The sequence below is a fragment of the Maylandia zebra genome, linkage group LG12 (assembly GCF_041146795.1).
Source record: "Maylandia zebra isolate NMK-2024a linkage group LG12, Mzebra_GT3a, whole genome shotgun sequence".
Classification (NCBI taxonomy): domain Eukaryota; kingdom Metazoa; phylum Chordata; class Actinopteri; order Cichliformes; family Cichlidae; genus Maylandia; species Maylandia zebra.
Genome location: NC_135178.1, coordinates 37,215,025 through 37,230,173, shown reverse-complemented (window position 1 = coordinate 37,230,173; position 15,149 = coordinate 37,215,025). Strand labels below are relative to the sequence as shown.

Here is a 15,149-nt window from a genome sequence, read left to right as displayed (position 1 = left end):
TTTTTCATCATTTTTATTCACATTTTTAGTGACTCCGTGAAAGGATATGATTTTAACAAAGCAGATACACACAAAGAGGATCTTACCTGGCCGTCTCCTTCCACTCCATCTCCTGTCCGTCCACTGACAGGAGCTCATCCAACTCAGTGAAGAGCTGTGGGGGTGCCGGGCCATCGTCGTCCTCACCTAGGATGAAGCGAATCCTCTCTGCTGCTGGTGAGACTGTGGAGAGAGGAAAGATACTGAGGTTCATAGGCTGGCAGTGGTGCCCGTTGGGCAAGGGCTTGGGCACTGGCTTTTCGTCCTCAGCTGGACTCTTCACATTGACCTCAGTAGGAGGTGGAAGCAGCGCAGTGTTCACTGTGACCTCCTCTCTTTTATCTTCAGCGTCCTCTTCTTTTTCCTCCTTCTCTTCTTGATTATTGTTGTTGTTGGACATCTTTAAAATCTGACCCCCCTTTGCTCTCCAAGTCAGCTGACACAGCGTTTGCTTAACAGACTGTAGTCTGCAAGTGTCACAGGCTCACCACAGTCCCAAAGCACCAGCTAGACCCTCATTAAAATCTTCGGTGGAAGTGACAGCAACTCTCAGTTGCCTGCTCCAGCACTTTGTGAAGCAGGTAGGAGGGGGCTGATTGGGTTTAGGGTCCCCCTCAGTGACAGTGGCCCAACAGCTAGCCCCAGTCCACCCCCCCAACCCCCCCTTCACTTTTCAAACAGTTCTTCGCCATTGGCCCTCCAGCCTTGGCAAGCTGTCCTGAAGCCCCTCATTAACAATTAGGAAATGGTTCACAAACTGGTCCATTCTTCAGCTCAGGCTTGGCTTTCCTTCCTCTTGTCTTCTCATTTGAATATTGAGAGAGTGACACATAAGTGAACCCAGCACAGTTCCAGCAGGAACAATAACGGTGTAATACTCCTCAGTATTAAACATGGTGCAAACAGTCGACGTGACAACAGCGTCTTTCACTGAGTGAAACAGACCATATCTGAACATTGCTTCTGAACCCTACTTTTTACTGGACCCACACAACATCACTATAGACACAGACACCAGAAACCTGCACAGTATCCACGAGTGCCTAAAACTGAACAGTGAGACATAAAAAGAGCACAACTACCATTAATAATCACTATTATTTAGTAACTCTGTCCTTTGGCTGGTATCACATGTCAAAATTACACCTTGAACTTTTTTAAAGCAAATGTCACTGAAATTCAGACTCTGTACTGCTCAATGCAGAAGCTCATGTTACATTTAAGATCATGTCTTCATTTAACATTTTGCTGATCTTAAAATTTAACGTTTACTTCAGTATTGTCTAGAGATGGACCGATCCGATATTACGTATCGGTATCGGACATAAAAAAGTGGTATCGTGCCATCTCTAGTATTGTTGTGGCGTGAATAGTGCGGGGCTGTAATTCTAATTTGCTGATATTTTTTGTGCTTGTCTTGGGCTCCAGCTTTTAAATGTTTAAATCCAGAATGAATAGCCCTGGCTTTTAATTAGCTGGCAGCACGCATCGCAGTTAGACAGATAACGTGGTTATTCAATAACCGATTAATGTGGTGTTGGGGGCTTGATTTTACAGCTTCTATTGATCTGTTCTGATGGCTCTCCAGGCTTTCCTGCGACCTGACATGTGAGACTTCAGATTTTAGCCCGGATCCCCCAAAAAAGCCAAAAAAGCAAACATTTGCTCACAAAACTAGTAGATAATACTGTACACTGCAAAACATAAGCTGCGTAAATCAGTAAATACTCTCAATTTAATATATCTATGCTAAATTTTGTACTTTGAATGTGAAGCACTTAAGAAGTCGCATGAACTTAATGGTTTACCAAAGTAAATGGCTTCAAAGTTTAAAGGTAAATGCATTTTATACTACCCTAGTTTGCAAGTGTAAACTCAGGAAAATGTTGCAGTAATTTCCTGTTTTTCATAGCGAGCTAAGTGTTTCTACACAATTATTACCTGTTAAGAAACTATGAACATTTATCAACATTCAGCAACATTAACCCTCAACATTCATCTCTGCAGGAGGCTGTTGCTAGCTAAACCTTCACACAAACACTTGGAACCACATCACCCACAGCGTCGAAGTCACAACAAAACACAACATAACAGAAACAATGATCACAGCGTGACTGAATTAAGGTTTTGAAAATGAAGTTGTGTATGTACAGCTATATGCAAAACTTAGAAAACTAGTAAATATTAGGAGGCAGTGATTAAAGTTAAATATGGACAGCGAGTTTACTCTGTGACATTACTAATGAGGTGTTCTTGCATCCCTGTTGTTACTAGCATCACTTTGAGTCCCAGGTCTTTTCAGTGACCATTCCTTCAGTGGCTTTTTTGAGGGTTAAGACTTGGATTTACGGTAAAGATCCAGGAATGAATCGCCTTAAGAGCACAGAATTATAACTCTGCTCACACATGTGTGTGTGTCTCTGTGTGATAGCAAAGCCAGCTGATCAGATTACACAACAGCTTGCTAATACTGTAGCACCAGAGAGCTACTACAGTGATGGATATATTTACCATGGAGCATCTTTATTTCTCAACAGGTAATTAGTAAAAATTTGCTTTTGTTTCTTAATCTTCTGAGTCTGTAGGAGCTTCTGAAGCCACCACCATGGTCCAATTACAAGTTAACTATAAGAGTCTGGATTTTACTTTGCAGGACAAATTTAGATGTTGGCAAACACAATTAACATCATATCATCTACCACACTGACTCATTCATTCATTCATGGCCCAATAGTAAAGGGGGTGAAGGGCTGCAGTTTCCCGATTGTGTTTTCTGTGGCACAGGAACAGCAGCAGGTATGAGCCAGACAGGCAGCTGTAAGATTACTAGTTAGGGGATAAACTGTCTGCTGGCACGCACACACAGACATACACACACATACACACACTCACTCATTTCTACAAGCTGCAACTAGCTTAAGACACCACAACCTGTTTAATAACATCTTAGAGGGAGTAAAGCACACGTGTGTTTCACACATTCAGCTGACACTCACATCCAGAGCGATTTAGGCTGATTATAGTAAACATTTAAAACAAGCTTTAAATACCTGTATGGACAAAATTACATGCAAACAATGGCAGGCAGGTGGGTGCAAAGAGCCAAGTGATGCGGCCACACACCGAGGATCTACTGCTGTAATTTTCAGGTACTTCTGGTTAAAAAAAGAAGCGGCAAAAAAAATAATAGAGGAGCAGCAAATGTGCAAAATATTTAATCAAAAATCATCGTGAAATATTTTAAAGTGGCATTAAGTGTAACAAACCAAACTGTGGACAGTAAGTATTTATTTTCTTTCCTGTGAATTCAAAGTAAAGACACTCCAGATGAAGCCAAGCATTATGTTAGGAGAAATCAGCTTTAGCATGGGTTAGGACAAGCTAACAGCAGAGAAATGTTGAGAGAGAGGCATGGCTCTCAAATAATCCAGAACGGAAATTAAGATGGTGCTAGAAGTGCAATTTCTAGGGGGAAAAGCCACTTACATAAAATAAATAAAAAAATACATACAATTCAATTTAATTTTATTTATACAGCGCCAAATCACAACAACAGTAACCTCAAGGCAATTTTTATTGTAGGGTCGACCCTAAAATAATACATACAGAGAAAACTCAAACAATAATATGACCCCCTATGAGCAGCACTTTGGTGACAGTGGGAAGGAAAAACTCCCTTTTAACAGGAAGAAACCTGCAGCAGGACCAGGCTCAGGGAGGGGCGGGGCCATCTGCTGTGACCGGTTGGGGAGAGAGAAGGAAGACAGGATAAAGACATGCTGTGGAAGAGAGACATTCATAACGGCCAACCTCACCTTAATACAAATAAGTTCCCGGAGCAGTTTCAAGATGGCCGCCTAGTGGTGAGACTTGCTTCCAGAGGAATTTTTTCCAACATGCAAGCAGTTGTATACGGCTGTAATCCACTACTATGCCTATCCGCATTTTCAAGTTACAGCCTTTACATTTTGGTTTTACTAATAAGAGCTACATATACATTTATCATCAACTATGTTGCACAAGCAAAGAAATTAACACAAGGGAAACGAAAGAAGCACGTTTGGGTGTGAGGGGGCATCTACAATCCTCATAATAAGGCCAGGAACACATTTTAAAGGGCCTTTTATGAATGGCTCTATTTCCTGTCACACGTTTCCTCGTACAATGGTAAGTGGATCGGTACTTACATAGGGCCTTTCTACTCTAATTGAGCACTCAAAATGCTTTATACTACCAGCTTCATTCACCCAATCACACACATTCATACAACGCTTTTATTCTCCAAACGCCTTGTCTAACATTCATGCACACACTCGCCCTCTAATGAATGCACCAGGGGCATCTCAGTGTTCAGCATCTTGCCCAAGGATCCTTTGACATGCAGTTTGGAAGAATCAAGAATCAAACGGTGATGTAGACCTGAGTAGATGTTCACATTTGGTGACAGTGGGGAGGAAAAAATCCCTTTGGGGAGGAGGACATGCTGTGAGCTGGAAGCTCGGAATTCAGACTGGTATAAAATGCTGTTTCACACAATTCTTTCTATTCTTGGCTCTGCATGATGTCAACAAGAGGGGATACACTTAATATGATCATCTTAGTTCAACCCTCCTGATTATCAGAGGCAGACAATCAGAAGAAAAGTGGCTTAAATGATGAGGCTAGACTGACGAGCTGCACCAGTTCTCAAATCTGGATTATTTTGAGTTGTGATTCACCCAAAGTTACTATAACAGAGTCAAAGAATGCAAATATGTAGCTGTAAATTAGAAGCGTCTTTAAAAATGAATTCCCCAAAGTTTTACAGCTAAATATTCAGCGCGCAACCTAAACTGCTGTTACACAAAAATGTGTCCGAGGATTTTTGAAATTTCTCATGAGAAATAGATGCTGTGATCCAATATAAAAATGAAGAGGTAACACAAATAGTGCTAGTGTCAGAGCAATACCGTCCTACTCGGCCAGTTGCTAAGAGAAAGGTGGGTTTGGTGGGGAGGGTGCGGGTTGAGTCAGAGTGAAAGCAAAGAGGGGTGAGAGCAAGCACGAAAAGGAGGGCTAGAAATGAAAATCCCATCGTTCAAACACAATTTCAAAGCTCTGTGTGCTCTAGCCAAGAGCCATGGGCACACAAAGAGGACTTTGTCCCAGCAGCAAAGGCTCATGGGATAGGGTACGGAGGAAGAATGCTGCCCGGCAGAAAGCTTAGTGCGACTGCCACTAAAGGCCTGTTTAGTCCCATTCTTGACATGCATCCTACACAAATACCTTCCATCTACTCTGACCTTTCTGAAAATCTCAGTGCAGTATAAATGCTACATGGGATGTAGTAACATGCTCATTGTCTTTGGCCACACATGCAATGATATCTGTGTCTCCATTTCACCTCATTCAAAGCAAAAAAAAGTGCAGGACATGTTTTCAAGTCTGACATTCAGTATGCAGAGGAGCTAGCACACAGGCAGCGAGCAGGGACCGGCTTGAATACAGAGTGACACCCTGAGGGTGATTCATTGAGAACACAGTATTTATATCAAGAACATCTAGCTCTGGTATTTTGCTGTGATAGCTGAGGTGGCCAATATAACAAATTCCAGCTGCGGGAAATAACCTGAAATGAAACCACTGTGCTGTCTGCAGGTGTGCTGGATGTAAAAAACATTTTCTCTGTGCCTCCACTGAGCTCAAATGTAAGTTTGATTCCAAGCCACATTCATCCCAAGTAATGTTTAATTCACATGGAATAAATGTGCTGTTACTTAGTTAGAAAGCTCGATTTCGTGCAGGACCTTCACTCCTGCGTACGACAGCTCAGCTGGGAGCGCGCTCCACTTTGTTGTCATGTTTAACTGATATAAGAAGGCGGTGCTGAGACGCATTACTAAACAGATTGTTTGTTACTTTTTCAAATAGAGACCTGTTTAACCATACGGCTGTCAGTTTAGCTCACTGGTTGATTCAGCCTTACGGCTGAAATGCAGCGGCCTGGGTTGGACTCTGACCTGCGATCCTTTGCTGCTGCTCTCTTCCCCATTTTCCTGTCTACTCTTTACTTTGGATGTTCACATCACTTTTAAATTTGTGGGTGAAAAACAGAATAGGTCTGTAAGAGTGAAATGTGGAGTGCCTGGGTGTTGGGTGGTTGTAAGAGGAGAACGATGCCTGCAGCTCCAGCTGCAGCTGCCACAGTGGAGGAAACTGAAATGAGTGGCAGAGAAGCAGCTGATATCAATCTGCTATGCAATGAAGTAGAGCCTGTGCATTTAAAGGAAGATTTAAAGTAGGCTGCACACTACAACAAAATGTGTTTAAATAATTTTACAAGTTATTAAACCAGATTCCAGCAATGAGAAGCAAGCATCAGCAGTTAAAAACCTGCAGGCCCATCAGTAACACTGTTAGGTTACGATACTTCAAACAAACATTTTTGAAACACTGCAGCTTGCGTTAAATGTGGATCATTAAAAAAAAGTCCAGTGACTCCATGTGTGCATGTTTTAGCTAGCTTCAGTAGCTTGCTAACTTATAGCTAAGCTAATCACTATAAGTGAACTAGGCAAAAAGTGCTGAGATAATGACTAAGACAGCTAAAATGAGATAATAATGAGGTTATTGTTATTAATATTAGATATCTGATGGAAAAATTATTAAAGCCATGCAACACTCTTTACTGCAAGCTGAAGGAATCTTTCTCTGTCCTTGTCTCAGGCCTTGTTGTGGCTCCTCTGCTATCTGTTATCCAGATGTCCGAGTTCACTGTGTAACTGAACTGTTTCTCTGCAAGAGTGTCGCACACATATCTGTTACCAGGATAATGTTCAAAGAAGTGTATAAATGAAACTCGTGGGATTGTGTGGGCGAGCATTTACATAGATTATGCTTTTGCTTCCTTGCAAGTAAAATAAATGAGTTGGTACTCGCTGCTCTGTCTCACTTCATTAGACAAGTTCTCTAACAAAATTATACCAAAAGCATCCAAATAAGCCCTCGAATATTCACCTCGTCAGTGGCCGTTTATGGCATTGATCCCTGAAAAATTACTATGTCACGATAGTTTAATGGCACTTTTGCTCCCTTTAGGGAATTTGCCTCCCTCTCACCTGATCCCCAGCATCCTCCTCTGTCACACCAAACCTCTGCATGTCCTCATGCATGTCTCAGTAGTTTGTGTCAAAAAAGTGTAGAAGAATAACTAAAGTAGATAAAATGATAGTGTGATATGTTTCTATCTATAGTTTTCAACATACTTTTGCAGCACTTTAATCATTCAGGCTTTACAGTGAACACACAGAAAAGTACAGTGAAGTGTTCTGTATAGTGTTTCTTTTTAAAAATCATTCTTGTGTGTTGACCAGGTAAGCAAACAGCTGGAATATGTTTAGGATTAAGGTAATCCTAAAGTACCACAGACCATCCTGTGGTGTAAACATAGTTTTTTTGTTAACTTGTTACCTAGAAATGTTTTTGGGATAGCATACATGCCACACATTTATGCTTTTCAGGAATAAGAAGAAAACTTTGCGGTGTTTCTCTAAATCTTTGCATTTATCAAACAGGAAAAGCTCATAAAGGTTTCCATTCTTTCCATTTAGGAATCCGTATACAAAAAACAATTATAGCAATCACAGCTTGCTCTCGGTGACTTTGAGAAACTAAAGCTATTATCTGTGTGCAAGCTAAGTTTCTAAGTAATCCCTATAATCCACTTTGAAAGAGCATTTGACCCCAGAGCAGAAAAAGATGAGTAAAAGGTTAGGATTTAAAAGGAAAAACCAAAACTCATCAAAATGAGCAGGGTCAGAAAGCTGTGCAGTGGACATGCACGTAGCCGGGAGGACGCACTTGCAGTCCCTGCAGTGTCCATCTGACCAAACAAGAGGATTTGAGTTCAGAAAGAACACGGCCCTCCCCTGGGGGCGGCCATGTTTTCCACAGAGACAAACATGGAGTGAATAACAGCATGACATTACTGCATGCCTGTCAGTTTTTGAATGCCTGCAGATTTGAGTTTTACAATTGTAGAGGATGACACTTGGGAGGACCCATGTTGTGGATGTCATGAGGTGATGGGGATTCATTTATGGAAAGAATTTAATAAAGTCTTCTTTTTTTAAATTAGGGTCTCTTTAGCATAGTGTCTTTGTCCCGTCTCCCTCTCCTCACCCTCTACTGGTCACAGCAGGCGGTTTTCCCACCTGAGCCTGGTTCTGCCGGAGGTTTCTTCCTGTTAAAAAGGAGTTTTTCCTTCCCGTTGTCACCAAGTGGTTGCTCCAAGATGTTGTTTGATTTGGGGGTTTTCTCTGTATTATTGCAGAGTCTTTACTTCATAAAGCACCTTGAAACAACTGTTGCTGTGATTTGACATTATATAAAAAAAACTGAAATGACTGCAGGAGAACTGATCATAAGCTTGACGGTGAATGTAGTTAATCTATATGTCGAATGAAATCAACCCTCAAGGTAATTAATTTTTTTTGTCCCGTCTCTACCCTTTTGTTTAAAATTACCTGTAATTTGTGTTATTTTATCAATTAAAAAATATTGCCGATGGCCGGTGATACAGTATGAATTTCAAATTCCTACATCTCCAACCTCTCAAGTTATCGCATTCACAAGATTTTCAGAAAACTTGACCTTTGACCTCTAACCTTGCGATCACTAAGATTCGAACTCGTACAAGATTTTAAGTAGATGCATCAATCGTATCAATTTGCGTCATTACAAATCGTGTTTGTGTGTGCGTGTTAAATTTGATTTAGTGATAGTCGAGTGTGTTTAAGCTTTTCTGTGTGGAGAGGATTGATTGGAATAATGATGATGATGTCCGCTATCACTGTCAGTCATCAGTAAACACTTAATCTGGCTGATGAATCTTCACGTGGCACATTACTAAGTCTGTACTATTAAGTCTGTAATTAGGCGCCATTCTTCTTATTTTACAGCGTCGTTGTTCAATCGGGGGACACTCTCTGTTGAGGAGAAAAGCCTGAATTTGTTTGTATACGAGGTATCCATTATTTAAATGTCCCGGGCAGTCGAAAAGGAGGCAGAGCTGTCGAGAAATGCTAGCAGCTAACTGGGCGCTGACCGTGTCATTCCAATACATTAAATGTCGCAGTGTTGGCAAAGAGAGGAAGTGAGGTAAGATTTGCACATGCGTGGTACCGATCGGGTTTTCGGTACAGATCGGGTAGTGACAGTGGCAATGCTTTCAACCAAAACAGGTGCAGCTTGATGACATCATCAACATGCGCTATCGCGGTAGAGCGGTATAGTCAAAATCTCTACAGTTGGCCAAATTCATATCGCTTCGACCGTATACCATTTATACCGCCCACCCCTACCTGTAGTCTATCGATCAGAGAATATTTCATGTTATTTCACTATGACGACAATGAAATCTGAAAGTTACTCATATATGCAGCTAAGCTTGACGTTACAATTGGCACTCATCTATGAAGTAATCAGCTCATAACTTTAAAAAGAGAGACTTTTCGCGTGTAGTAGTAAATGGAGCACATCAACACAATGTGCAAAAGTCTGTTTACGTACAATAAAACATAAGAACAGCCGATTGTACAACAACACCAACTGTACCGTATGCTCTGCGTTTGTGGTGTTCCACACAGCAAACAGTGTTGACCGCTAATAAAACGGACATTTTATTAGTGGTCAAATCAACAAATCAGAGTGCGTAAGGTTTCATCTGTTCCTCCATCGAGGCGCCGACAGCACCAGAGAGTTTTAGGAACAAAAACACAGCCTTCCCTTTCACGAATTAGAACTTATACGAGGGCGATTGTGGCTCAAGAGTTGGGAGTTCGCCTTGTAATCTGAAGGTTGCCGGTTCGAGCCCCGGCTTGGACAGTCTCGGTCGTTGTGTCCTTGGGCGAGACACTTCACCCGTTGCCTACTGGTGGTGGTCAGAGGGCCCGGTGGCGCCAGTGTCCGGCAGCCTCGCCTCTGTCAGTGCGCCCCAGGGTGGCTGTGGCTACAATGTAGCTGCCATCACCAGTGTGTGAATGGGTGGATGACTGGTTGTGTAAAGCACTTTGGGGTCCTTAGGGACGAGTAAAGCGCTGTACAAATACAGGCCATTTACCATATGAAACATGTATTACTGATTGGTGAGCTATCACTGATGATGAATAATCATAGACTTTAATACATGACACATCCTCTACTTGCAATAAACAAATAAAAACACAAAGCTCTTACTAAACAAACATACCAAAAAAATGAATTCATACACTATAAAAGCCAGTTACAGTTGACTTCAGCCCCATGCTGTTCAATACTCCTAACTGTAATTTAAAAAATATCCCAGAAACCAAAAAAAACACAGTTTTTGCTAAACATGCATGTGGACAGTGACCAGCACCAACCAGATGGGCCGGCTGTAATCTATTCTGTGATTGGATTTATGAAAATCCCTCTCATGGAGTGATGTGGGCACACTGTGAAATCCAGTTTTGGCACACTTTAGTCCTCTTGTCACATCACGCGCATGCAGGCATGTGTAAAATTGCATCATTCTCTGGAAATGACAGCGGTCTGCCTCATTATACGACTTGGCAGAACACAAGAACATCTTAAGCTGTTTTCACGAGGACTCATCAGCGTTATGATGCTCTGTTTCTCCAAAAACTGCCAGGAGAGTCCCATCTTCACCAAACTGTTCATGCAGTTCGACGAAAACACTGAGCTTCCTTTCAGTTTGTTCACTTGACTAAGTCGTGAGCTTTTCTCTTTGTGACTGAATACATCACTAAAGGTTTCTGGTGCCAGAAGGATTTTAGTCTTACTTGACCTGAAACTTTAACTTGAACACGGCAATGACCGAGAAAAATACTGATACCATTAAGAGCTTTGCTTATACTTATGTCACCCAGTATAACCCGCCTCTTCTATTGGTTTCCTCACAACTGGCCAGAGCTGGTTGTCTGAGCATCCACTGATCTCAGCAGCCTGAGGGCGTTTTGCACTTTACACTCCTAAGAAGGTTAAGGCAACCAAAAAACAAACACCAGCACATACAACATACATGCTACCGTATACCCAAAACAGACATATTCCTGTCTAAAATTATGACAAAGCCACGGGACGATTCAGCACTACTGCATTCGCATCTTCACAACCACGACTTCCTAAGAAATTCACTGTCCTCTGTCGAGGCAGACTTGTCACTTAGCAGGACATACAAAGCTATTTCTGGCCACTAAGTGGACTCAGCAACTTTGCTCAGGTCACGCAGAGTCACAGAAGCGTTTTTCTCTGGAAAAGAGAGCAGCCTTCAGCAAAGACAGACGTGAACTCTAATCAGGCCTGACACCGAGTCCATCAGAACTTACTGAGAGGTTTGAGGATGCTGTTGCTGGCCTCGTCGTTGTTTTCTGTCTCCGACTTGTCAAAGACATTCTCCATCAACTTCTCCTTTCTGTCCTTGTGGCCGGTTTTCCGGCGGTGACGCCTCCGACGTCGATAGCTCTTGGGCACGTGCACGCCGATGTAAATGGTGTGGTGACCTGTAAATAAAGCAGAAAGGAAGATGAACTCTGACACGCAACATCCTGACAAATTCACAGCGCCATGATACCGCAAAGACAAACGTCCGAGCTTTCCAGAAATGACAACAAGGCCAGAATATCTATGAAGGCTTGTGCGCTCATAGTCACCCTGTGAATACAGCCCTCAGCTCAACACGTTATAATCATTTAAATGAGGAAAATAGTTACATTGTTATAAAGCATTAAAATAAACCAGATGCACTGTCTGCACTACATACACAGATGTTAAAGCAGTGCTTTTCAAACACCTCATTTCAGGAGCTGATAAAAGTTAAAGCATCCCACCATTTTTATTGGTTAGTGAAAACCAGTTATTCAATTTTAGGTTTTTATTTTTGTAATTCAGGTGTGGTTCGGTGGCTTTCCTGAGGGGATTTGTTCGCTTCATGTCAGCTGTTATTTAACAATGCTCAGTTTTAGTTTTATATATTGACATTTATAGTCATCTTTTTCATTTATATTATATGTCGGGGGCATATTTCTCAGAAGTGCAGAGTAGATCTTAGAATACAAACAAGATTTAAAGGTAGGACTTTGAAGTTCATACAATTTTTATGCAATGTTGAGATAAATAAAGCAAATATTGGCACCCAAAAGTGCTGAAGTTCAGGACACATAGCCTAACAGTGGAGCAGATGTGCCTCTGACCTTTAGATAATACAATTTTAAACTATCAAACATCACTGACAGAAAACTTATTAACCATAATTCTTCATCTCTGATCAACTTCTTATATATTTTCCTGTTTCCTAAACACTATTAAACCCCGATGCTTTTGTCCCCATGACAGAACGGAGAAAACCGACTCATAGTGTGTTAAAATATTGACATTTCTTTTATTCAATCATCTTCCGGAAGAGAGAGACCCCTGCACAGCTCAAACGCCAGTTGCAAGAGCTCTCTAACATTAGAATCATAAACTGTGCTTCATATAGGTGTGATTTTGGTACTTTACACATCACACAGTCTCAAACATTGCTTATATGGCAAGTTCCTCATTTCAGTGTCTTATCTATTAATATGGCTGTGCACTAAAACTTCCTGTTTTTCAGTCTGGCTGAGCACTTAGTTTGGGAGTCAAAAGCGGCCTTGCTCTACAAGCCTTTATTAAAGTACATAAAACAATATAATGAGCAGATACACATTAAAAATATTTCTCTTATCCCTAACAACACACCATAGCATTTTAGCATTCTAGCATTTTTCCCAAGCCTGGTTTTTAATCACTACAATAAGAACGACGAGGAAGAAGGACTGAAGTTGACCGTGCACGTTAGCAGCAAAGCTCACTTTGTTTATTTTGCCATCCACCCGTCCAGCCATGTATCCACGTCCACTTATTTACAGTTACAGTTGGGTTATAGCATATCTCGACTGTTTATTTTTGCTTCAGAATTAATATTCGTTGAGCTTAGCTGCTGGAGACATTAACCTGTGGACTCGATCTGATCTTGACCACTTCTCACCTCAGTTCGAGCTTTCTCACATGGATCAGAGCAGAGCGATGGCACCAGAGCAGCGTAACAGTGGCAGCAGTATGCCATCAAGTCACACTCTGCAGTGAAGCCACCACCGACTGCATGGCTACATCCCTCGTATACAGGCTGACAAGCAGACCATACTGCATGCTAATAACATATTATTTGCATGGATGTGAGGTTCATGCCAGCAGGCTTCACTGTACATCTACACGTGTGCAGAATAAGGCGAGAAACTTTTACATAAGTTACTAAACTTAAACTTATTACTAATGCGGGTATGTGAGAATTGAAGCCACACGTACCTGAGTGTTACATTGTGAGTTAAATGGTCATAAAATTAGTTTATTAATTTTGAATCTGATCCTGACACACTTTCTTTCATAGCATCAAACATCGGAAGTGCCCCTGAAGCTACTTTAGTGATAACAGAGTAATAATTTAGTTCTGCACGCTTCATTTCTTGCAGTTTCAACAGATTAGTTGGTGTTTAACGCCACTAATACTTAGCAAATAATCATGAACGCCAGTTTACCAAAACTTTACAAAAAACTTTTTGTTTTTCATTTCAGATGTTTATTCTTTGTAGTAAATTAGTAAAAATGTGAATAATAAGAATAATTCTCATCATCTTCTCTCATACCTGCAAACCTTTAACTTAAGCTAATACAATCTGTTTTATATAATCTATTATTTTCACCAATAAACCCAATAAAAGCAACATCACAGAGCAAACATCAAACGGGCTCCAGGAACAAAAAGCTCTGTGCGATCGGTGTCAAATGTCTCCTTTGGAGCAGGTCGGGCGAAGCTGAGCCAAGCACTGCACATGACCCAACCAGGAAGTGGCTGAACCCCTCAGCACAACAAACAATGACCTCTTAGAAGCACAACAGTGTTCATTATTCACTCGTACCACAACGCCTTGTGTTTTATTTTTAGGGATTCATCTAAATTCAGTGACACCAACAGTTCACAACACCGAGCTGATGCAGGGACGGAGAAAGTCAACAACTGTGAAGGCTTCTGTAAACCAAGGGGACTATTTTAGGTGGTCGGGCGTTGTGCTCCTCTGTCTGTGATCATTTATTACATTTTTCAGATGACGTCCAAACAGAGTGAAGAGCAAATATTACACTGAGCCAGGGGCTGATCTACAGCTGCCCCCCAACGTTTACCTCCGTCACTTTTAGGAGAGCTTGAGCTCTTTCCTTGGCCCGTCGGGTCGGCTGGATGTGGTTTGTTTAAAACTCTTTTTTTTTTTTTTCATCTAAAATGACAGAAATATGCTTCAACACATCTCTGGTCTTCTGTTTTGTTCTCAGAACTAAACTCTGGCTTCCTCCCACAGTCCAAAACATGCAGTTGGTGGGGACAGGTTAATTGGTAACTAAATTACCCACAGGTGTGAATGTGAATGCGAATGGTTGTCTGTCTCTATGCGAGCCCTGCGGCACACTGGCAACCTGTCAAGGGTGAACCTGGCTCTCGCCCTAATGCAGCTGGGATAGGCTCCAGCAGCCTCGTGACCCTGACAAGCATAAGTGGAAGAGAATGGATGGTTGGTTAAAATTCCACACGGAGTGTTGTTATATTAATATTTAAAAACGTCAATGCTGGGTATCTCAAAAACTTGATGTGCTTAATCAGACCACATATCTGAAGTCAGTGTGGGAGGTGGTGAATAAAAAGCATGACAGAAATAAAAACGGAGACAGAGGAAGACAAAACTGGAGACCGAGCCACCATCACCCACACCTGACCTCCTGCCCTCTGTGCTTTTGGTTCAGCAAAGATGGCACAACTCCCATGTTTACATGATAACATGCAAACACAAGATTAATCTACAACTCTGGGATCCTGTGCCAAGGAGGGGAAACATCCAAACAGAATTCATGTACTCTAAGAAACGAGCCTTCAGCTAAATGTAAACTCTCGTGACACCCTAAAGTTTTGCCCACCCTAAGGTTTTGTGCGTGGTGCTTGGGGTCTTTGAAAGCAGAACTATTAAATACAGGAAGTACAGGTTGAGAAATGAGAAAGCCTGCTATATGATGGAGGGACGACT

General features: G+C 41.6%; 1 protein-coding gene across 8 annotated transcripts in view; it reads right to left on the bottom strand.

The window, feature by feature from the left end:
- slc4a4a (solute carrier family 4 member 4a) overlaps positions 1 to 15,149 on the bottom strand; it is a 64,798-nt gene that overhangs the window by 38,561 nt on the left and 11,088 nt on the right. For all 8 annotated transcript variants that reach the window (XM_012920356.5, XM_004555639.6, XM_076891206.1 and 5 more), the window contains 2 exons: positions 11,388 to 11,561; positions 87 to 222 (listed from right to left, as the gene is read on the bottom strand). In XM_012920356.5, the coding sequence (XP_012775810.1) occupies positions 87 to 222; positions 11,388 to 11,561 (310 nt within the window). The remainder of the gene's footprint in view (positions 1 to 86; positions 223 to 11,387; positions 11,562 to 15,149) is intronic.